Below are 25,063 nucleotides of genomic sequence, written 5' to 3' on the forward strand. Positions count from 1 at the left end.
CCCACATCTAGCTGTTCAGGAGCAGGTATTACAACTTGAGAGCTCACAGTCATCTCCCATTCCTTTGGTGACCACCACTTCCCTGATCTCTGCCTGCCTCTGGTTATAGGAGGACTCATTTTCAAAAACTACACTACGTAATTCAGGATTTGACATTTACCTTTAAAAGTATAAAATGTCTCTGACCCTTACACATTTGTGCATCAAATTATTAAGAAATCAATAGCTGAAATATTGGTAGGCATGTAGACTGCTCAGTGTTGATAAGCAAGGGTGTGTATTTGGTCCTGGAAGTTACTGTTTACCTGGGGATTGTTTCACTGCTGTTAGGAGTGACTTATTTATATATGAGTGCAGTCCTTGCCCTATGACTTATTTTGATGAGTGTGTATAACTCAAATGTAGATTGGATCAGTAAATGTGCTCCAGATGACTGATTATGAGAAACAATTTAATTTAGATGCCACTGAGATGTGTTTCTGAGATTTGAAACATTACCGCAAACTAAATAATTTTTAAAAACAGGTTCTTCTGTTCAAATAGAAGAGAGGGAGAGGGATCAAGGAAGAATCTGCAGCTATCTACTGCCTTATGAAAATCATGTCCTTTTCAGATGTCTTGGTCTGGCTATCAGAAACCACTAGCTTTCTGAAAATTCAGGTGTTTTTCTCTTAAGAATTTCTATGTCTTTTCTGCCAACAGAAATTAGTTGTTTAAAAAGTAACAATGACTGGGGATTTTTTTGGTACTAATTTCTTTTTGTACACCAAACTTCATGATAATTATTCCTTATTATTTCACTGGGGTATCCATAAGCACTGTAATATTTTTACACCATTGTTTTCCAGACCATAAGCCGAGCTTTCATGAACGGGAGCTCTGTTGAACATGTGGTTGAGTTTGGGCTAGATTATCCTGAGGGAATGGCTGTAGACTGGATGGGAAAGAACCTCTACTGGGCAGATACTGGAACCAATCGCATCGAAGTCGCCCGCCTGGATGGACAGTATAGACAGGTCCTTGTGTGGAAGGACTTGGACAACCCAAGGTCTCTGGCTCTTGATCCCACCAAAGGGTAAGGGAATTCATTGTCTTTCAAAGCTTTGTGTGGGTGTTCTTGTATGTAGCAAGTCATTTAGCACAGCTCTGTTTCTTCAGTGTCTTTGAAAAGGCAATAAGCCTTCTACAATCCTATGGGTTACAATGAAAATATTAGAATTGTCAAAAATATTATTCTGCCTTTTGTTTAAAAAAAAAGGGATTATTGTGATGGTGCGCATAACAATGTGGGTTTTTGTTGTTTGTCTTTTTTTCAAGTGCTGCAAATAAATTTAGAAAAGCAAAGCATGCAGCTATAGCTGGCTGATGTCCTGTTTTTGTTGCACTTCTCACTGCAGATATATGTACTGGACTGAGTGGGGAGGTAAACCCAGGATTGTTCGAGCCTACATGGATGGGACAAACAGCATCACTTTGGTGGACAAAGTGGGGCGTGCCAATGACCTCACTATTGATTATGTGGACCAAAGGCTCTACTGGACTGACTTAGACACAAGCATGATTGAGTCATCAAATATGCTGGGTAATCTAATATTATATTACACCAACCAGTACAGAAACACGCACTGGCCATAGTAAAGGAATTGAAAAATACGAAATTTGAACAATATAACTGGTAGTAAATCTGTGTATACTTTCTTATGAAAGGAAATGGAGAGTTAATGAGAGAGAAAATTTAAAAAACCTTCATAAATTAATAACTGTATGATGATTTATAATGGTGGTGAGATTAAGACGTTATTTCTCTCTATTGGTGTGAAACTGTGTTGTACCAAAGCAGAGATGGCCTCCGAGTTCTCAAAGTGAGGACAACTTACAGCTTCATTGTAAAGCATCCCTGACATTTTAGCCTGGACACTAATATTCTGTTGAAGTACTGTCTCTTATTTCTGACTTCAGATCAGTTGTATTAGTCCTAAACCAAAATACTTCTTGCATTTTGTAGAGGCTGAAGGGTTGTACAGCTACTCCTGCAGTTTGTTTCAGATACAACTTTACACATTCTCATGTTTTCCATTGGAATTTTGTTTGTACATACAGGGGATGTGCTCTGATTGACAATATACACAATTTCCCTGCATCTAGGATTTTTGTTTGTGTTGGTTTTTTTTTAAAATCCATGAAAATATATTTTTAGAGAGGGTTGTGGTTTTTTTTTTAAGGTGTCATTCTGTGTACATAGCTTCAGAATTCTGAGATTCTGAAGTGACTCCATTGTAGAAGGTTACCAGGGTGGTCAGGCTCGATTTGCCCTTAGTGAGGCTGTGCTGGCTGTGTCAGATCATCCTTTCATCTTGCACATTCCTTAGCGTTGCCTCCATGAGGATCTGTTCCATGATCTTCCCAGCCACAGAGGTGAGGCTCACCGGTCTGTAGTTCCCTGGGCCCTCTTTTAAAAGTAGGAGTAATGTTTCCTTTTTCCAGTCACTGTCAACTTCATGTCTTTTCAAATACGATGGACAGTGGCTTGCCAAACTCATCAGCCAGTTGCCTCAGGACCCTGGGATGCATCCCATCAGGCCCCATAGACTTGTGCCCATTCACTTTTATGTTGTACAATGTCTTTGTAGTCAGCAGATTATGAAGACTCAGATAGACTTGTAACAAGTGGGATGAGTAAAGCACAAAGTGGATGAGTGAATGCTGCTCCAGCTTAATCTTGGACATTACGAACAGAAGGGGAAAAAAAAATAACACTTTTGGGAGGCTTTCTTCCATCTACTATGAAAATTCAATTATGCAGCTTGTCTGCTTCCTTCAGAAGAGTCTTTCTCCTGAATTCATCACTATGGACTAGAATTGCTCTAAGAAGTCCCTGAGAGTGTGCAGGACCCCTAACTTGGAGAATTTAGATGCCTAAAAGTTACATGGGAAGGTTGCCTCTATATTTAGGTCTGGTGGCTTATAAGGAAATGGTCTCGTGTTCTGGTTTACAGATATTTTATTCTTTCTCAAGTCTTGGTGAAATGGAAAGTAGGGCAGAGGAAGAAAAGTGAGGTATTCTGTAGATTCTAGCATTGGATGTTTGAGAGAGGAAGAGATGGTGCTGCTAAAGGCTTACATCTTCATTTGATGGCAGAGGTTCATAGAGGTTTATGCTTGAAAGTGTTCAGGAAGGTGGTTTACAGTAAGACTTTATCTACTTCAGTAATGGATCTCTGTCAGAGACCATGCTCTGGAAGGTGTTAAATCTGTTGTAAATGTTACTAACTGAGCCACTGAGTGTGGGAGTATTGAGATTTCTGCCAAACAAATGACTTCCTAAACTCCTGGGATTAGCTGCATGTTAAATTGCACTACAAAAGATTTGTTTCTTGAGTGAAGCACCATAATTTCACATGGCAGTTTCTCTGTAAATCTCAAGTTTGTTGTTGTTTTCATGCAGATTAATGGCTTTTTTATTGGCCTAAGTGATTACTGGAGCTGATAGTATTCTAGGATATATTTTTCAATGTCTGCTTGGGTTGATAAGCCTGAGACATATGAAGTAGTATTTATTTACATTACAATACACTGGCATAATTTCAAATTGCTCTTTTGGCAAGAGGGTATCAAGGCAGGGTTTTTGAATGCAACAGTTTGTTACCTCTTGAGCAGATACTACTTAACAAAGATTCCTGTGATGCTGATTTGGAAAATGAGATTTTATTTTAAAAAGAAGAGAAATATTTTTCTGCATGCCAGCCATGCTGTTCATTTTATGCCATAGGAATTGTCCTTTAGCTGGTTATTCTTGTTTTTGCAGGACAAGCACGAGTAATCATAGCAGATGATCTACCTCATCCATTTGGATTAACCCAGTACAGTGACTACATCTACTGGACAGACTGGAATCTTCACAGCATAGAAAGAGCAGACAAGACTAGTGGGAAGAACAGGACACTTATTCAGGGCCATCTGGATTTTGTGATGGATATATTGGTCTTCCATTCTTCTCGTCAGGATGGCTTGAATGACTGTGTGCAGAATAATGGCCATTGTGGTCACTTGTGCCTTGCCATCCCAAATGGATTTAGGTGTGGCTGTGCTGCTCATTACACCTTGGATCCCAACAGCAGGAACTGTAGTTGTAAGTCTTTTTACTTGCTACCGTTTTCTTCAGTGCTTGTGGCTCCCAGGTGCAAAAGGAAAGGGGTCCCAAGTGTGTTCCAAAGGTTCTGGCTTTAAAAGTGATCTTTGAACATAAGGACAGAGTATGGAATTTTATATTCATTTTTATGACATGTACTAGGCTTGAAGATTTGTATTTCAAGTCTTAGAAATGACAGCGCTGTAAAGCCTGGTCTTTCTTGCTTTACCAGAAATGCTTTCTAGGTGATTCAGCTCTGTGAGTGAAGCTTTCCCACTCCTTACCTAAGTGTGTAGGTGGGCGGAAAAGAAATTACCAACAAAAAATGTATTTTTCTCTTACATATTTGATAAAGTCAGCTAAAATAACACTCAGTAGTCTAACTCCTAAGTAGTCTGCCCAGCTTGCAGATGCACTTGAAATACATATAAGTTTGTTTTCTCCCTGCATGTGATATTATGAGCCTGCCAGTTGACTGGTTGTCCAATAGGAACTTAGGTTTCTAGTAAAAGTGGCACATGAATAGAAGATGGGTGCATAGTAACATATAAGGCAATTTTAACTGAATGAAAGGGTGAGTTTTTGAAAGTCACATCCTGCAGATTTAACCTGATTTACTTCTATAAGTATAGAAAGAAACATTTCAACTTTATGGCAAAAATCTCCAGTTATGAGTTATTTAATTTTCATTGTGAATATATTAGTGTCTCTTTGTGACTTTGTTCTATATCTTGTCCTTCTTCTGTGGGGATATATTGTTCAAAATTGTACTTCCTCATGCATTCTGTTTTGGCTTGTTTCAGCCCCAGCCAGTTTCCTACTATTTAGCCAGAAATCTGCCATCAGCAGGATGATACCTGATGATCAGCAAAGCCCAGATATCATCCTACCTATGCATGGTCTGAGGAATGTCAAGGCTATTGATTATGATCCCTTAGATAAATTGATCTACTGGGTGGATGGACGCCAGAATATTATAAAAAGAGCCAAAGATGATGGCACCCAGGCAAGTGTACATCTTGTATATAATTCTGTGTCAGACTTTTTGTGTGTTTTTACTTTATGCTTGACCTTCCTCTTCTATCTGCCATACCAAGGAATCATCAATGTCACTGCTCTTGTCAGCACTTACTTATGGATAGTCTATTTATGTATGAGAGTTACTGAATGTTTTTAGGATTGTGGTTTGAGGGCTTTCTAAACCATCAAGCAGGTAAACAATGATTTCTGTGCGATCAGTGTTCTTCATTCAGTCACCAGAATAATGGTTGGAAATCATTGCCCGTGTGTTGTCTTGCAGCCTTTCACTGTAATGAGTACCCCAAACCAAAGTCAGAACCCAGAGAAGCAGCCACACGACCTCAGCATTGATATCTACAGCCATACCTTGTACTGGACCTGTGAGGCCACAAACTCCGTCAATGTGCACCGGCTGAACGGTGAATCCATCGGGATGGTGCTGCGAGGGGACCACGACAGGCCCAGAGCCATCGTAGTGAACGCAGAGCGAGGGTGAGCTTCCTTCCTGCACCTTGTACAGAGCGCTCGTGGGAGCTCGTGCCAGCTCTGCCTGTGGGGACCTTGTGCTGAATCTGTCTGGTTTTGCAAAGAGAAGTTTCAAATATTGTTCAGGGTGTAGGTGACTGCTTATCCAGTTCTGGGTTCTGAAGGTATCCAGCTTTGTCTTCCTGTTCTCTCCTCTGCCTCTGTTCTCACAGCCATGTCTGAGGCACTAACCCAGGTGGTGACAGTGACGTAAAACCACCTTGTCCTGTTCTCTGTGTGGATGCACAGCCTTGCCACCTAACAGGAAAAACTAGAGAGTCTGTATCACCTCAGAATCTGGATCATAAATGTTTAGTCATCATAAAACGAATGTTTCCAGGGGTAAAGAAAGGAGCCTCTAATTTGATACAATTATTCCTGCAATTGTAGTAGTATAAACACTTAAACTCCTTAACGTTCCATACATTTTTAAGCTAGTTCTGCTGTAACGTCTATCTTAAAAACCTCTCAAATGAATTGAAGCAGGTAGGATGCACTAGAGTGATTTCCCACAGGAGGAAAATATCTTGTTTTGCTGCAAAGCAGTTTTGGTTAGATTCAACAGACACTCTCTCTGCTTCTGGTAGTTAGTAGCTTCCTTCTTAGATATCAAAGGTGGTCTCTTACTGTTTTCTTTAATAAGTTAGATGCTTAAATCCCAGTTTGCTGCTAAATGGCTTACCATGTGCTTGACAGATGTTGAATGACAATATTTCACAACTGCATGGATACAGTAGTACCCAGAGATTCTGGAGCATTTATAGGACCAGTGTCTTATACCAGTGTACTATGCACAGTTCAAAAGTTGTTGTGGGGAGAGGGGGATTAGAGGAAAGATTCTAATCTTACTGCGACTAAGTCGCTTGGATATAGTTTGTGTTTATAAAAGCTTATCTGCTTTCTCCATTAAAATGGGAGTTTGGGCTTGTTGATCTCTAAAACTCTCAACTTTTCTAGTCAGGTTTTCAAGCGATTTACTGCTAAATCCATTTATAAATTGAAGAAGGAGAAATGAGGAAGACACTATGTTAAACACTGTGACTATCTGGGAGAGCTGAATGAGTGATCTTCAACAACTTCTGCCATGGTTACATGCAGAACTTCTCCACCTCTCCCTTGGATGCATGTTCTGACTGCTGCCTCCCCTCCGTGTGCCATAAGGAAAGGCTGTGCAGCAATGCAGCCCATGTTGTTGGAGAGCTTGCCCATGTTACTCACCACTGAACAAATAGTGGACTCTTCCTTTAAAGAGGTCTCAGTTCATTGTGGGGATGCACAAACCCTTTTTCTTCTATGCATGAGGAGGGCAGAGACTGCTTTTGTTTGCAGCTAAACTGGCTTAGACAGATGCAAAAAATTAATGGAACTAAGATGTCAGGAACATGCCATCCTCAGTTGTTCTGTTATCTTTTCACAAGTTTGGTAGAAAAATTTACTTGCTGAGAAGGAAAGGTAACCTAGAAGGAGAGGAGGTGGCAGTTAATGTTTTTTTGTCAGAAAGAACTTCTGGACTTTGATTTGTAAGTGGGGACAGCTTTACCCACAAAGAGTTGCAGAAAGTCTGTGGTAGTCTCTTACAACCCCCAATCTGTGCAGGAGCAGTGCTGCTGGTGCAGCGGTGTTAAAGCCCTTTATGGCCTGGTGATAAATCCTGTTAATTTCAGGCTGAGTGTGTCAGTTAGCAGATGTTTGGTTCTGGATCTTTGCACCCAGGAGCAGTCACCCCAGCCATGCCTGTGAGACCAATCCCACTTGTAACGTGGGTTACAAGACGGTGCGCGCGAAGGGGAATTGACTGTCCCTGGAGCTCCCAGTTCAGCTGTGCTGTCTCTGTTCTCAGGTACATGTACTTCACCAACATGCAGGAGAGAGCTCCCAAGATTGAGCGTGCAGCCCTGGATGGCACAGAGAGAGAAGTGCTTTTTACAACTGGCTTGATCCGACCGGTAGCACTGGTGGTTGACAACAAACTTGGAAAGCTTTTCTGGGTGGATGCAGATCTGAAGCGCATAGAGAGCTGTGACCTGTCAGGTATGTGGTATGAAGATAAATGTTTGCAGCACAGTGTTAGCATGTCCAGGACATCAATTCCCTCTTTGATGCTGACCCTGGTGACTTTCATCACCACCATTGCCAGTTCTGTGTAGGCAGTTGCAGACAGCAATTGCTGGTGGGCTCCCATCTTTGATGTAATGAGAATAGACATGACTATAATGATTAGCACTCTCTAAGACAGCCATTTGACTTTTGATATGTTCTGAAAGCGTTGTTAGTCATGGAACCCCTTTTTTTCCTTAGTGGTTTGAAAATGTGCATACTTTTCAATATTTCTTTCTCTGGAGCTTACAGTTTAGTAAATCAAGCTAGTTTAAAAAAAACAAAAAACAAAAGAAAGGGCAATGGGTTTTTTTTTCTAATCTGGGTGATAAGACAGCTCATCTGAAATAGCATTGTTGCAACACAATGGAGAGATGCCAGCTCATTGCTGTTTTCCCACATTAGTAATATAAAGCATTACTCCATATACAAAGCAATAGCACCTCATGGGTATTAGAGAGCACAGTGCATCATTGACTTTCAAAAGCACTTGATGGTGCTGAAGATGTGGAGAAATTGGCTCTGGTGAGCAGTATAGAACAGAGGATGCTGTGACCCTACTTTCTGTCTCTTGATTTGTTCTCTCATCATCATCCATGATGAAAAGTGAAACCCATAAAGGAGAGGGAAGAGAGAAGGGAACAAGTATGAAGGAATACAAGCTGGGCTGTTACAGTGATTGGTACATGCCATAGAGGGTTGAATCTCCAGTTTTGGTGACTCTTCTTGCCATGTAGTCACATCCTTCCCTTGCTGCAGTGAAGCAATGAACTAAAACAGCAGAAAATTGTTCACCTTTCTACAAGTTTGCTTTTGAGCACCTAAAACTGACTCAAGGTCAGACTCTTCCAAAGGGGATAAAAACATTGAAGCTGCAGATGGGAAGGTAGAGCAGTCTTTCATCTGTTACCAAGCTGAATAGGGGAGTATTGTCAAACTGCCTGAGCAGCCACAAAATGTTCAGTACAGGATAGGCATCAGAGAACCTACAAAAATTTGTAGGAGAAAAGAAGATAAGAGGAAGACAGGACCTTGACCTATGAAACAAACCACATTTGAGAAGAAAAGATGACTGATTGAGACACATAACACAAAATGCATCAGAGATATTGAGAGATATTCTCTAGTGATAAAAGAAGTGATATAGGAAGACATTTAAAAGTAAAATGACAAGATGGCAAGGCTTCATGTTATGCAAATATGCTGGAGTGGTATCCAAGAGAGATGAAACAGGCACCAGGTAAAATTGTATAGAAATTATATCCAGTCACAGCCAAAGAATCAAAACTTATAAGTAATATAAAAGCAGGGGGAAACTACAGGATTTAAAGAAAACAATGTTTATGTACTAGAGAGACATGTATCTGTAGCCAGAAAACTCTGGTTATAGTGAGCTACATATATATATATATATATATGTACAGCTATATATAGTTGAGCTCACTGTAATTTGATTCACTGAGATGTTGATTTTTTAATGAGTTAGTAGCATATTTTTATTTTAAAATGCTTTTCAGTCTTGCATCACAACTTCAGAAGAAATTTGAGAGGCAAAGTGATGTTGATTTTAATTACTTCCTATGAATAGTATTTTCTGAGCAAAATACTTTAAAATGGGCATGTGTTAGGAAAAGGTATCTAGCATAAACTAAGGCTACAGAATAAATGGGACCAAAATTGTGTATAGCATCCTTCATGCCAGTTAATTTGGTCTAGACACCCTTATTCCATTGTAGACTTGTAGAGGTGACATGGTTATGGAGGTTCCTGAAGTTTGTGGTGTACCCTGATTAAAACAGCATCCTGCTAAATTGGGGAATAGCCTCAGATGTCCAGTTCTTGACTTTCAGAGAAGGATGAAAGAACTATAAACCCATCTAACAGTTTTTCAGTTGCAGTTAGACCAAAAGTTGGTTTTAAATTCCTTTAGTTAAAAACCATTCCCCCTTGTCCTATTACAATCTGCCCACATAAAAAGTTGCTTTCCCTCTTTTTTATAAGCTCCCTTTAAGTATCATGAAAGGCTCCTTTAAGGTCTCCCCAGAGCCTCCTCCAGGCTGAACAACCCCAGCTCCCTCTCTCAGCCTGTTCTCATAGGCGAGATGCTTCAGCCCTCTGGTCATCTTCATGACCCTCCTCTGGAGCTGTTCTAACAGGTTCATGTGTAAAACTAATAGAACCTACTGATGTTGCATTCTCATGCTTGGCTGAGCTCTGGATAATTTGTGCAGCAAATTAGTTGAATCCAGTTCTCATAGCATTTTTATTATGTGGATTCTATATCTCATTTTGTGTAGAAACTTACATTTTTTATATACAAGCAGACATAAGGTCATAGTTCCAAAATTAATTATAAGAGCAGAGGTAGCACCAATTATGATTTTGTTTTAAATTTTCATTTTTTAAATCAAATATATTCAGTTACTTAGCCATACAGAGGGTCAGAATGGTTTCAGTGAATTAATAGAATAATTTGGAATTTCTTCACCCCAGAAAAGAATAATAAGAACAATAATTAAATGACTCTCAAGTGTAGGGCAGTACACAGAAGACTGCAAGTAATTAAAGTGAAAACAGATAATAAATGCATTTTTACTTGACCTCTTTTTTACTCATTTGCTTAAAGCAGATTTTTATACATTTTTATAAAGCAGACAGCCTGAGCATTTGACAGTGTTCCTATTTATAGGAGCATATTAGGTCACTTTAAGTTTGGATTTTCTGGTGGGTTACTAAATAAAAAGTTGAGGTTTTTTTTAAGAGCTTTTCTTTTTTGATCACATATCTGTGGTTGTCACATAGGCTGTGACAAGGTTTGGTATTTGCCTCTTGCTTTGCATGATGAATGTTTTATTTGAGTAACAGCAGTGAAACTAAATTGGTTGTATTTCGCTCTTGCTTATAGATTCCAGAAAAAATGTACTGCTCCATGTGCAAGTGCACTGTAAAACTTCTGGCCTAGGAGCTGAGTCTGTCAGCTTTTGGGAGCACTCGCAGTTGCACATAACAGAGATGTCAGTGTGAGGCTGAGCATGGCTGGCTGACCAGCCAGGCTGTGCAGGGATGGCACCAGCCAGGCTGTGCAGGGATGACACCAGCCAGGCTGTGCAGGGATGACACCAGCCAGGCTGTGCAGGGATGACACCAGCCAGGCTGTGCAGGGATGACACCAGCCAGGCTGTGCAGGGATGACACCAGCCAGGCTGTGCAGGGATGACACCAGCCAGGCTGTGCAGGGATGAGCTGGGTTTCATGTTGTATCTGCCTGCCCTCAGGACGTGGCACCTGGTAGTGTTTACCGGAGATGAGACTGAACAAGCAGAGCCCTGGTCTGCAGAGACACATGGAGTCAATGACCTTGTAGCTCACTGTCTCCAAGGTTTGGTTTGGTTTTAGTTGGGATGTTGCTTTGTGATTTTTTTAAGGAATAACTTAGAAGTCGACTGGTGTAAAACAAGTCTTTGTTTTTGTTGGTCTCAGGTGCCAACCGCGTGACCCTGGAGGACTCCAACATTCTTCAGCCCATGGGACTCACTGTGCTGGGGAATCACTTGTATTGGATTGATCGTCAGCAGCAGATGATTGAGAGAGTGGAGAAAGTGAATGGGTACAAAAGGACTAGAATTCAAGGCCGGATTGCTCACCTAACAGGCATTCATGCTGTGGAAGAGCTTGATATGGAAGAATTCTGTGAGTTTCAGTATCTGATATCTTGGTCATTGTATCTTGAAGTTCTCATCCAGCTGTATATTGTAATAATATTGCCCATGGGCTTCAAATAAGCTATGGAATGCTTCCAACTTGACCAGTCAGGATTGCAGAAGAGGAGGAGAAACAAATTTCTCCTTCTTGTGGAGGGGACAAGCTGCTAGTGATATCGTGGCACTGAGTGACCTGCTTTGTACAAGCTCACATGACACTGAATTCAGTACAAAAGCTACTTGAATTCTGGTTGTTAATTTTCTAAGTACAATCAAGTAATAGGTCTTGGAAAAACCTCTAGCAAGAACCAAGAAGATTGTACTTGCCTTTTCTCCAGGTGCTTTAGACTGCTGTGTAAAGGTATGTCAGGTTTGACTCGGCACAGTGGATGATGTAAAAGCCTGCAGTGAGGGAGGCAAAACAGAGAGGAAGCTTCTACAATGAGTTCTACTGTGGACATGGAATTTTTCTCCCAACAGAGGTGGAGCTTTTTAGGTGCTCACATCTGAGAGGGATCATGCATGCAGGATGTTCTTTTCCTGGACTAGTGGTCCAAATTACTGTGGTTTGGTGGAGACTGCAGAAACCTCTTCAAGTAGTCACTCCTCAAAATGACAACCTACAACTCCTCCTGCGTAACAGGATTGTAAAAGAGAATACAAAATGACAAAAAAAATGTGGGAAACAAGTCTCTTTGTTTCCTGTCGTCTTATATAGGGAGGGTACATTGGTGTATAATGCTTTAATTTTCAGAAGAAATTATTCAACTTCACAACAAACACTCTGTGTCACATACATTAGTGTCTGTGATGGCTGGAAGTATTTTTGAACTGCAGGTTCAAAAATGTGGGTCAGCTGTTACAAATCGGTAACATAAGCATTTAACCTGTAGTAGATTCTATGGATTAATCATGACCCAGAGTTTCTTTTTTTCTTTCACAATACCCAGCTTTTCTTCTTTTGTGCCACTTCACACATTTCACATATATTGGTACATTTCAAAGGTAGTACTGACTGAAGCAAAAAGTTGTTTTTTTCTTTAATTCTCAACAGTGTTAAAAAAAAAGAGGTTGCTTTTACCCCATATGTTTATTTAAGATGGAGAAATGAAATCCTCTTTTGCAGCTGAAAAATTTCTACATAGGTGATTTCTGTTACAACAGGGGAGTAAACATACATATGCACATGCAGGTATATATGCGTGCACTTCTGTGAACAACTCAGGCCTCAAACACTGTATTAAACTAATAAATTTATTAAAGGTAGAAAGCAGGTTGCTGAGAAGCCTGGACAGGTGGAAAACAACTTTGGCAGAGAAATTATGATATCTATAGAATTTCTTCCCATGGAAATTCTTGGTCCTGAGCAGTAGGAAAGAATGCACTGTTCAGCAGCATCACAAATAACACAGGCTTTAGCCCCACAGATTGCTTCAGCAGATGCTCAGCTATCAGCCTGAATAAGCAGGGAAGGGACTGAGTCTCTTCTGACCCTGGTGGGCCGGGATCATCAGACAGTGTCATCCACCCTCCCATCTCTGTGCCTGTTTCCTATCCACCTAACGTTCATTAAAATCATTCTTTTAGGACCTCTCAGTGCTTCTGGTTAACTGATTTGGAACACAAACACGTATCTTCCTATTTTTAAAAAAAGACCCCAAAATCTTTGTGCCTATATTGCAGTTTTGTGAGGAACAGGGAAGCTGAGGCACTAGATATTAAGAGCACTTCAAAGGATAAATCCTGAGGGTTGTGCAGGTTGGCATTCTGCAGAAACATATATTATTTCTTGATGCCTACCCTAGAAATGCAGGTGGGGTATCTAGGTAAGATGTAAATGCAGCCTTTTCAAATCTGCCTTTTCAGTTCTCTTCACCTCAGTTCCCAAATTATTTTCAGAAGTTCTTGAAAGGTCTCCATATGAAAGAATCATAGAATGGTTTGGGTTGGAAGAGACCTTTTGAAGGTCATCCAGTTGCAACCCCCTGCAATGGGCTGGGGCATCTTCAACTTGATCAGGCTGCTCTATTACTATGACTTGGAGAAATTTAGTCCTTATGAAGTAATAAATCAACTTTCAAGCATTGAACTGAAAAATCCTGCATGTATCTTCCTAATAATTTGCAGTGAAATCTTGGTTACTCAGACAGAAGTGGTTTGTGAGTAGTTCTTGATTTTGCCCTATTGAGGAATTGTTATAATTTCTTTTATGCTATATAATATTATTTTTGTGTGTTTCACCAGCTGTGCATCCATGCTCCCGTGACAATGGTGGGTGTTCACACATCTGCATTGCCAAAGGGGATGGAACTCCAAGATGTTCATGCCCGGAGCACCTTGTGCTTCTACAGAACCTCTTAACATGTGGAGGTGAGTTACATTTAACAGCACTGCTAAAGCAATTTGTATCAAAAACGTGGCAGCTGAAGTTGGATTCCAGTCCAAAATGTGGATTTACACACAGTTTTTCTGTACATGTTGTGCTGCATCATGTGTTAAATTAGTCTTTGGTAGTTCTGCCACTGTTTTCTGCTTGAGGTTTTGGGCACATGTGAGTTATCATTCTGAGCAGAATGTTCTTCTTTGACCTTAAAATACTTGCATCTTCTACTGAGATTTTTATAATTGTATGATGTGACAGGTTGGTGCTTTAAACAAGTGTATAAGATGATGTTGCATCGACCTGTGATGACCCTGCAGCAGAAATTGTGCCTATGATTCCCACAGTGTGAGACTCCAGTCTTTGAAATTAATTTTGTCTTGTAACATGAAACACTGTACTGGGTGCTTATCAAATGTAGTCTCCAGTGTGATTATTTTTAATTAAGGTAGCTCTCCTCTTTCTACATGGTAGACTTTTCCTTTAGCCTTGCCTTTTACCATCGTAGCATTTTTTAAAACTGTTAACATTACATTTTGCAGAGGGGATTCAACACAAAACATTGTTTCTTTTTGGGAGGCATTATATCTTAAGCTGTTTGGCTCTGCTGGTCCTCTTGACTTCTTTTCATGTATTTATTTTGCTGTGGATTTCATTTTCTGGCTGAACTCTGAACTCCCATGGGACATTCATTTCCATGATAAACTGTTTTCTTTCCCATGACCACAACACGTTATGTGGCTTTAGAGTAGTGGTGGTTACATGGGGAGGGCAGGGTGGATCAATCTAATTATACTTCTTGCTGTAGTGTTGTTGCACAACGTGGACAGTGAGAGAGTCTCACATTCCACTCCTTTGGATCTTCAGCTATAAATCTAAAAATTCAGGGACCTCTATTTCAGCATCTTACTTTTTTTATTCTAATCTTTCACTAAGCCTGCACAACAACTTTTTAACCCATCTTGTCTGTCCCAGTAACAGCCACTACCCAGTGTTTCAAAATAGCTAATCTAGCTGGAGAACATTTGTCCATGTTCTGGACATCCTTACGAATGATTTTGTCAAGTTTTTTTAATGCAAGCTTGTGCTTGCCAAGTGCAGCCATAATGCAACATTAAATGTGCCTTTAAATGCAGAAGTAGTGATCTGTCTGTAGAATTACCCAAAAAGCACACTTGTACCAAAAATTGTACCATATGTCTGGCATCTTTATTGTACCTACAGCTATTAGGTCACTGGCTACATTTGTAATTCTCATATTGCTCTTCCTAATAATCATAAATGAGGAACTTATAAAAAAAAGAAAAATCACAATTTTTTCAAAACCCAAGCATGTTTTGATTTTTATTTGCATTTTGTTTTTCAAGGTCTTGATTATACTTCTGTTTCATTCTTGAACTTTTTCTCCCTAATGAAGGAAGGACAGCAGCACTTTAAAAACTGCTTGCCTGTAATTCTGGAATTTTTAACAGCACCCTCAGGAGAAAAAATACTCATGCAGCTAAGAAACTTTCCTCATGCTGGGTTCTTTGTGAAGTCCATTCCTGAGCGTGAATCTTAAGAAAAGCCCACTGGGCTTCCAGAGGAGTGTTACCATGCAGTGCCAGAGCACGCCTCTAGCTGTATCAGACTGTTGTTATAGGCAGGGTATGATGTGGCTCTCTCTTAATTCAAGTGGTGAAGTATCTAATCAGAGCATTACTGGGCAACAGCAGCTGTGGGGAGCAGTGGCTGTCTCTGCTAAATGATTTAATTATGTCACAGGGTTTTGACACAGTAATTTTTCAAATCAGTGGAAATGTGTGTGATTGCTACAGGGATGTTTTGAGATGGCCCCCACATTTTGACTGTAACTAATTGCTACTAATAACAACTGCCCATTGTCTCTTTCTTTCATTGATAACAATGGTGGAAAACTGTGTGTTAGCTTGCTCTAAGAATTTAGAGCATTTTCTTGATCTGGATTGTGTTTGTTTCCTGACATTCTGAAGAAAGCAACTATGGATACCTGATAAGAGCATAATTGTTGCGTCTCTGTATGGGGTTGTGGCTGCTGCCTAATGCTATCACTGCCTCACTGCAACTTGAACAACAGTGTGGATGTGAAAAGGAGTGATACCAGAATCTTGGGGTCCATGAAAAGTCAAACTTGAAAAAAACCTGCTTTTTTAGGCCCAACAAACATAGAAATGGCTGTGCACGAGTTAAAGTGGTCTGTCTAAAGTGAGAAAATTTAAGATTAGGGCAGTTCTGCAGTGCTCCTTAGATTGCTCACTGACCTGCAGCCCAGAGACTTTCTAGCAAGAGAACTTAGCTTAATGTTTATCAGTCCTATACAGATATTTTTTTCCTCCATTCATATTTTTCAATTCTTAACTGACTCAGAATTTTTTTGTGGAAAAATAACAAAACAGATACTGTAGAAGTTATACGTTTTAGACGTATTCAGTGCAAATTAACATGATGTATGAGGTTTTTTAATGAAGAATTGGTCCAGGCTAATATAATTGCAGGGGTTAGAATTGTTTAGAATCTGGTTTGCAATCAGAAATTGAGTATTCTTTTGAATTTATGTACATGATACTGCCTTCCAAAAGGTGGTTGTTAGCTACAAATATTTGCTTTGTCTCTCCTGTCTATAGTTCAGTGCTTGGCTGCTAAAGCAAACTTCTTCTATCAACATGCATCCAGTTTTTATTATGAAGTTGGCAAAATTTCATTCCCTATGCAAAATCATGTTTTCCTCTAAGCTGGAATCTTAGTATAGTCATAGAAGAACTCCAGGGAATGAATAAGTGTGCTTTTCTTGACAAACTCTGCCATACTTTTACTCTTTTGAAAGGGATAAGATTGAGTATACAAATCTGATCTGCTTTCTCTGTCTCCAGAACCTCCAACTTGCTCCCCCGACCAGTTTACATGTGCAACTGGAGAGATTGACTGTATCCCAATGGCATGGCGGTGTGATGGGTTTCCTGAGTGTGATGACCAGAGTGATGAAGATAGCTGCCCCATATGCTCTGCATCCCAGTTCCAGTGTGAGAAGGGACAGTGCATCGATGCACACTTGCGGTGTAATGGAGAAATTGACTGTCAAGATAAATCTGATGAAGCAGATTGTGACAGTAAGATCAGTTTTCCTGAACTCGTGGTTCTAAAACAAGCATCCCTTTGGGATTTTAACTGTCCTTGAAATGTGTAGATACAAGTCCTTTTGGTTGAGACAGAAGTTCCTGAATATAGATGAGAAATTTAGCAGTTACTTAGCAAGGATATATTATACATAATATATGTATTGTGTATACATAATATAGGTATCGAATACATAAGGCATATTTTATAATATGCCACATCACTACATTTTGTTGACAAACAGGTGATCAATTACGCTTTGTTAGGTATTGTAAGAGATTCATACAAATTTGATCTTAGTTTTGCTCATCAGGACTGATTTGACCAAGGATTGGGAGTTACTGAGACCAGAATTTTATTTTAGCTCCACTGAGTAAGATGCATAACAACAAGAAGGAAGAACCAGAGATACACAGGCTTGCAATTTACCCACAGCAGTGTCCTGGTGCCTACCTGATCATAATATGAAACTCACTTCTTTCAGTTTTCTTAAGAGGCTCAAATGCTCCTGTTGTATCAGTACTTGATCTTTCCTTTCTTTCTGTGCAGCAATTTGTCTGCCCAACCAGTTCAGATGTGCAAGTGGCCAGTGCATCCTCCTGAAGCAGCAGTGTGACTCCTTTCCAGATTGCATTGATGGTTCTGACGAGCTCATGTGTGGTGAGATGTCTTTTCTTGACATTCAAGTGCTGTGTTCACATATGTTCTACATCCCTGTGCAGAGGCCTAGTCTTTGCAGAGCAATATTCTTTCAGAGAAGAGTACTTCAGAAGGGCCTTCAGAATTATCCTTAGGGAAACCTGATTTGACTGTGCTCAGCACCTTGGAACTTACAAAGCTGCTGCTAAGCCTGGAGTGGCTTTTAAAAATGTGCAGCCCTATCCACTGCAATAACAGGGCCAAACTGGAGGCTGATTATGTGGAGGAGCTAACATGCAATGAGCAAGTGTCCACAAGAGACCACAAACAGGTCTCTTACAGTGCAGGTGTGAAAAGAATATATGGAGAGAGGTTGATTTTTCTGGGAAAAATGTAACTTTGAATTCTCATGGCAGTCAGTATATGCAAGTTACAGACATGCTGATGGCAGCTGTTGCATAAGTCCTTAGAGAGTCTGTTACTTTGCAGTCCAAAGTGGACAGTAAAATTCACTTACTTTTGCTCTTGCAGTTTCAGTTGTTTTGCACCGTTGGGGTGACTAGAGCATGAAGTATTCAGGCAATGAGGCAGATGGAGGGAGCATTTAGAATTGCACAAGTGGTTTAGCAAAACAATTGGAACAAGGCATTTTAAAATAAAAGCAAATAGATGTGCTGGTCTGTCTGTAGTTCATTCTGAACAAATAGCCTGCACTGGGTTTGTGTAGAGAAATGCTGCACTTACATTGCCTATAGGACCAACCTTAGTGGATTGTGAAGTTTTAACATCTTAGATCTTGTCACATTTTGAAGCACCACTTGTCAGAAGCTGTGCCACTGCTGGGATGAGAGGAGGCTTCACCACGTTTGGTCCAAGGTAGCCTGTTTTCTTCCTTCCATCTTCATGGTGGATACTGCAAGGAAAAGTGTATTCCTGAGTAAGAATGGTGAAAAGAGCCCTAGTTATGATTAGAAAAAAAGGCTGAAAGAATGGAGGCAGAAGCTGCTGGAAATTTCAGACTGAACATGCTTCTCCCACATATTCTGTTTATCTCTTTAGCTTTCATCCAGTTCCTCCAGTTTCCTGGATAATATAAGGCTGCTTCTTCCTCTTTTTTTTCCCCTCAGTTTCTTTGTGCACTTGGCAAACTTTCATGCTGCCAAGTTAATGCAGCTGTTTCCTGTTTGCTCTTTGGGTCCAGTCCTGCAATTAGGTATTAACTGATTTAAATGTCTTTATGTAGACATAGGATTGTCTCCTCTGGACCTCTTTGTGGAAAAGAGCATTCTGTGGTTTCCCACTTGACTGAGGGAAAGAACTCAAATAGAGAATAAAAATGATTGCTACCTTCTAGATAAGGATCTTGCATTCAAAAGAAGCTACATTAACCAAAATGAGAATCGTGTATTTTAAAATAGCTAATTTGGGAACATATTTTAATTTTGGCTTTACTTTTTTTCAGTTATCACAGCTGAACTAATCTATTCAAAAATTAGGACCTTGGCTGACATAAAAGTTGTCATGCACTAACAAATGTGAAAAAAACATAAAGACTAATACAGAAATAAGTTCTTGATGCTGAGGTGTTAAGAGTTTATTGCTAGATCTTTGTATTTCCTTTATCTCCCTACTCAAATTTCAGTTGTTTTTCTTTTCTGTCTGCTGAAGTGGAAACCAGAACCACTAGAGAAAAATTTTATGAAGTGAAGGCCTGAATCTTACATGAACCCTTTCACTTCTTACAACTTCATAAAGGGGGAAGGGGTCTATAGTTAGAACTGAGCATCTAAAATTTGGACAAGTTTATTTTTATTTTTTCACTTTTTGAATGTATCTATTAGTGTATGTTAAAGAATAAAAATTATAAATGATGTGTGAATCACATGGAAAAAAATGCAAGAACACTGCATATGTGAAAAGCAGAGAGGTGTCAGGTTGATCTGGCAAGAATTTTGAATGTGTTATGCATAATGAGGGGGAGATGTGAGGTGTAGCTCATCTCAAATACTGCAGAACTTTTTATTTTATAAATTGGGCTACATAGGGGGAAAAAATAATGAGTAGAAAGTATTTGAGATGATTTTGGATTGTGTTTTCCTTCCAATGTATAAGGTGGGGTTTCTTTGAAATCAAGTCATATTTTAGGAAGGAAAAGAATTCTGTTTTAAGACCTGTATTGGCTAGAAAGACATCCAGTGCTTAGTATATGTGGTAGCTTCCCTACTGGTAAATTTTCTTGTTTTTTCATGTTATTGCTAGCCCAAATGGCTTTTGAGAGAGCAATCCTCTCTGATTAAGGATTTAATATTTATAACTATCCTCTATCTTTGGAGGATCCAGTGGAGTATCCTCCATTGCCTTTGGAGGGAAGAGAAGAAAAGGAAATTTTCTAGACTGTTGTTCTATCAAGATAAGGAATCCCATTACAAGATAAATTATTAGACAAAAAAAAAAGTACTTTGCTCATACTGCTTTATGGAGGGGAAGAGGAGGCGTGAAGTCTTGTGTGTTGAATCAGAATATCTGGAGTTACACCTGAGTGTGATGCAGATGATTTAAAAGGCACTGTGTGAATGACTGTGTGCTGACTGATTTGCTGAATGAGCTCCAGGACAGCAGCAAGAGCACTGCTCCTTGTTTAATGGCCATATTTAATTTTCTTCTCCTCTCTTCCCAGAAAAATCGAAGCCAGCCTCAGATGAGTCCCAGCCACACAGCAGTGCCATTGGTCCTGTCATTGGGATAATACTGTCCCTGTTTGTCATGGGAGGCATGTACTTTGTGTGCCAGCGGGTGGTGTGCCAGCGCTACGCCGGGCCCAATAGTCCTTTCCCACATGAGTACGTCAGTGGCACCCCTCATGTCCCTCTCAATTTTATCGCTCCAGGGAGTTCTCAACACGGCACTTTTACTGGTAAGGGTGTTAAAGACCTTGCATCTGATCAGTACCATTACATTGTCTGGATTTTGAGCTTTACACAGTAGTAAGGCTGCTGGGTGTGGAGTTTTCAAAGAGCAGAAATTAGATGTTGGTCTGCTCAGTGGTTTTGGGATGAATCTGTCATTTGAATCAAAGATGTAAAATCTATTAGCTTTTCTTGCACTTTAATGTCAGCTATTCCTGCTTAAATTATGTTACCATGGTTATCAAGAGGTTTTTGTGGTAGGAAATAAAATTAGAGGATGGAATAATTGCAGGTGAAATCTTCGCAGGGGTATTTTAAATTGGACTTCACACTAAAGCTTTTTTAATTAAAATGAGTATCAGTGGTTTTCATCTATACTTCTGGAGGTGCTAAACTGAGCTGTCATTCTGATGCTCATCCATATTTGTTAGCTTTTTCTAATCCATATTGTTATGACAAGGTACAACAGTTGAAAATCTTATTATTTATGTTAATTCTAAGGAAAAGACAGGTTTCTAATACCCTGGCATTTCTGAGAAGGATATATGGTCATGAATGATGATTACAAATACTTACTCTGCTTGTAATAAATATTTCCTGCATTTGGAAAAACAAGTTCTGAAAACTTCCCAGACTTCACTTTTATGTTAGGACTGAATAGTCTGATGGGAAGAAGCTGAAAATGAATTATCTGAGTTAAGAGTATATCATAGATAGATATACAGATTGGAGAATGATATCTTCTATTTTCCTCTAACTCAGGTTTCCTTCCTTTTGTCTCTGCTGATTTTCAATTTGAACTGTGATTATTTTCAGTAAAAATAATTGGGTTTTGCAGTTATTCATGTACTTGCAATTGAATTTCTTGCAATGGAAATTTAAACTTTGGAGGTCTCAAGCTTTGTTTTTTTGGGCATTGTATAATGGGTTTTTCTGCAAATGCCTAAGCTTGTTTAATTGGAAAATTTCTTAGTTAATTTGGGTGAACACTTTGGATCAGCTGTTCTGAAGATTCCTTTTTCAGCAGTGTGATAGTAGGTTGTGAGGAGTTTGGTGCTGTAGTGAGACAATAGACGGTCTGAGGGTGAAATGTTTTCTTTACAAAAAGTGTAGTTCCTTGTAATCCTGAAGTTTTTACGTAAAGCACTCATGCCGAAGTGTGACAACCATTATTGTTGCATGGGTTTGCAAAGCTAGGGATTTGGTTTGTTTGGCACTGATAGATGATAGATAACACTGTGATTCATCTAACCTTGTTTTCCTCTCTGTTTCAATGCAGGCATCTCTTGTGGAAAGTCCATGATCAGCTCCATGAGCCTCATGGGAGGAAGCAGTGGTGCCCCATTGTATGACAGAAACCATGTTACTGGAGCATCTTCAAGTAGCTCATCCAGCACTAAAGCCACTTTCTACCCACAGGTATGTCTTGGAAATACACTGGTGAGTTAGGTATCTCCTTCTTCTGAAGAAGGGAAAGGTGAAACTTTGTGCTTATTAAGTAGATGTTAATAACTGTTAACAACTCTAAGGGTGTTACTGTTTATGATATGCAGACCCATTTTGACACTTGCTAAACTTCACAAAAGGGCTTTGTTGTAGTCCATCAGGATTATACAGTGCTCTGTGATGTCCAAAATGTTTTGTTATCAGAGTGATACTCAACTAGTATGTTCCTAGATATTTCTGTCTTCCTTTGGAGATGCCACCTCCTTTGCTCTTTGCTAGCTCTGATGGCTGTGGCCCAATGACATTTTGCACTGCCTAATGCTGCAGGCACACAAGGAATAATAAGGCAAGCAAAACAGAACAGGACTGGAATGCGAATGTGTATGAAATAAGCTTGACTTGCTGTTTAGATATTGTGTTGATTGTTGATTCAGAAAACCAAGTGCATGCACTGAGGGAAAACACTGGTACAGCAGGGTGAGACAGAGGTTACTTTGCTTGCATTTTTTCAGATTAAATTATATTATTATATTATATTTAGTTCCATTTCTGACTTTTGAGTGCCGGAAGTGACAGAATTCTTGTCCCCATATCACAGTTTCACAAATTCCAAGATGGATATTCTGAATGGAAAGGGTCCTCTCTGAATATGTAGGAGAGACATACAAAGGTTCTTGTTTGCCGACATACTTTGTCGCGACAGTTTTTTTCCATTTTGCTTCTGAGCAATACATCTGTTGGCTTTTAGGTACACACAACAAGCTGCCAGAGTTGATGTGCCATCTATCAAGGGGATTTTTGTGTAGTATTGAATCAGAAGCCCACATGCTGTGTGGGCATACATGCATTTGTGTTTACACCTGAACTGTTATGCTCTTTGTGGGCATTTTGATTGATGACATTTTGGCCAGTTACAAAGGTACTTTCTCTCCCTTTAAGAAGGGCAAAAAATGGAAAAGAGAGGTTTGTGAGCTTATCTGTTGGTAAGGTAAAATTGGATACTTCTTGCATTGCCTTCCCAGTGAATCCATCAAGAAGCAGATATTTGGAACTCAGCAGCCCTCCTAATTTAGCTTGTCTCATGCATCACCAGTGTCTCTGTAATGTGCTGAACAATTTCATGCTAGACCTGATTGATGTGTCAGTACCACACTAAAAAGGATGAACAGAAAAAACACTTACTTAAATAAAGCTTGAAAGAGAAAAGAAGCCCGAGAGCTAATCTGCCTATGTGATTCCATGGGATCTGTGTTGGCCAAAAGGTCAACTCTTCCATTTGACTTCTGGCCTAAGTTAATCTGACTGTTGCTGAGAATTCTTTTTCCACACTTTGCTATGTCAGCCAGGGCCTGCAGGGACCTTTTCCTTCATGAAAGGCATGCTAGGTTCTTAGGTGGAAGCTATTGCAAGGGCTTTGTTACATTGAGGTACTGCTTAATCCAAATGTTTTGGTGAGTTCTGCCTGGTAGTTTATTACCCAGCTTTAGGCTAAAAATCAAAAGGACAAATCTGAGCATTTTAGTTTTCTTGGCTTTTTTGGTTCGTTTAACAGATCTCAGTGGTACTGAGGTGCTTCAGTGAATAGAGACTGGGAAAGAATCAGTGTCAATGTAGTTATGCCAGTTTATGTACCTGAGAACCTGGCTAGAGGCATCCTGGCTGACACTGTTTGCTGTATTTAGTCTCAGCATGAGGTGGCATTGGTGCAGCTCAGGGTGTCAGTAGGAGTGAATCCACAAGTAGCATGCACAGTGAAGACCCAAACAGTGATCTCCACTCCAGTGATTTTAGAGTGTTTCTGTGAGAGAAGGGCAGAGGAAGGATGGACAATGGGGCAGGCCATGAGTTGGCTGAATGCCCAGGGCAGGCAGTGTACAAGATGCACACATCAATAGCAAGGTTCAACAAACAGCAATGGTGTAATTTTCCACACTGGAAGAGATAAAATGCTCTTCTTGGGTTTAGGCCAGTGTCCTAATGGCTGTGTCGAAGGTTCAGCTTCCCACTGGTGGAAGAATCCTAAATAATTTTGAAGCCTGATAAACTTTTTCCTTGTGTGAAGGCTACCAGTAATTGTATGTAGGCACTCTAAGCTAAGCCATATGTGTATATGCACACATAGCCAGGCTATAAGTACTTTATAGCTCAATATGCCTTTTGCATTGTGAACTCTGCCAAAATTATATGTTTATAGAGCAAGAATAAAAATGAAGCATTCAGGGAAGGATGGGGTTTTATTAGTTTTAGTAAAGGAACTTGGCTTCCTGACCTTACTATTGACTGGGGACGTGTTTAGGGTCTGGGACTGGAACATACTTCATTTCCCATTAGCATCTGCTGAGGATGTTGTCAGTCCTTATGTCCAAGGAAGTACACTCATATTCAGCCAAACTGGGTCTCATTTCCAGCTTTATTCCGGCCTTCCAGCATAATAACAGATGTGGCAAGGAAGAAAATTCCCTGTACTGAGAACTTTGAAGGTCTGCACAGTACCTAAGTCCAAAGTAAAGTTTTGTAATAAACATCTGTGATCTTTAAAAATGCATTAGCACATCCAAGCAGGTAGGAGAGGAAGCTAGAATAAGGATGAATGACAAGATGAAGGCATAAATACTATTTTCAAATTAAGTAAAATTGTATAATTAACCCAAAATTTCACACTTCTTTTTCCTGTTGTTTCTAGATTTTGAACCCACCTCCTTCCCCAGCTACTGATCGCTCCTTATACAACGCAGAGATGTTTTATTCCTCAAACATTCCTTCAAACACAAGATCTTACAGGTACAGGTCAGATAAAAAGATTTGCTAAATCTTCTATTTGTCTGCCTTGAGTATTGGATCTTGTTCAGACTTCATTTAAAAATCTTTTCATCTCTTGATAAATGACCATTCAAATTATGCACATTATATTGCTATGTAACAGTCCCTGAGCATCCTGTATAGAGGTTGGTTTTCTGCACATTCCCTTAAGCTTACCTTTGAACTCTTTCATGAGTCAACCTATTTGTTAGTGACTGGGCTAAATGATCATAGTGGTCTCCTCTGTTAGGTTAGGGGCTGGAAAAATGTGCTGCTGGCTGAGGGTAGT

General features: G+C 39.8%; 1 protein-coding gene across 2 annotated transcripts in view; it reads left to right on the forward strand.

The window, feature by feature from the left end:
* The window catches only part of LRP5 (LDL receptor related protein 5), a 131,949-nt gene that overhangs the window by 106,240 nt on the left and 646 nt on the right, over positions 1-25,063 (forward strand). The window contains exons 10-22 of one of the 2 annotated variants that reach the window (XM_058858801.1): positions 849-1,075; positions 1,398-1,582; positions 3,806-4,129; positions 4,933-5,135; positions 5,430-5,641; positions 7,515-7,705; positions 11,252-11,461; positions 13,717-13,842; positions 16,741-16,977; positions 17,534-17,644; positions 20,301-20,537; positions 21,809-21,948; positions 24,659-24,756. In XM_058858801.1, the coding sequence (XP_058714784.1) occupies positions 849-1,075; positions 1,398-1,582; positions 3,806-4,129; positions 4,933-5,135; positions 5,430-5,641; positions 7,515-7,705; positions 11,252-11,461; positions 13,717-13,842; positions 16,741-16,977; positions 17,534-17,644; positions 20,301-20,537; positions 21,809-21,948; positions 24,659-24,756 (2,501 nt within the window). Of the gene's footprint in view, positions 1-848; positions 1,076-1,397; positions 1,583-3,805; positions 4,130-4,932; positions 5,136-5,429; positions 5,642-7,514; positions 7,706-11,251; positions 11,462-13,716; positions 13,843-16,740; positions 16,978-17,533; positions 17,645-20,300; positions 20,538-21,808; positions 21,949-24,658; positions 24,763-25,063 lie in introns of both variants that reach the window. The other variant, XM_058858810.1, reaches the window with a different exon arrangement.

This window comes from Poecile atricapillus, chromosome 1, assembly GCF_030490865.1.
Source record: "Poecile atricapillus isolate bPoeAtr1 chromosome 1, bPoeAtr1.hap1, whole genome shotgun sequence".
Classification (NCBI taxonomy): Eukaryota; Metazoa; Chordata; class Aves; order Passeriformes; family Paridae; genus Poecile; species Poecile atricapillus.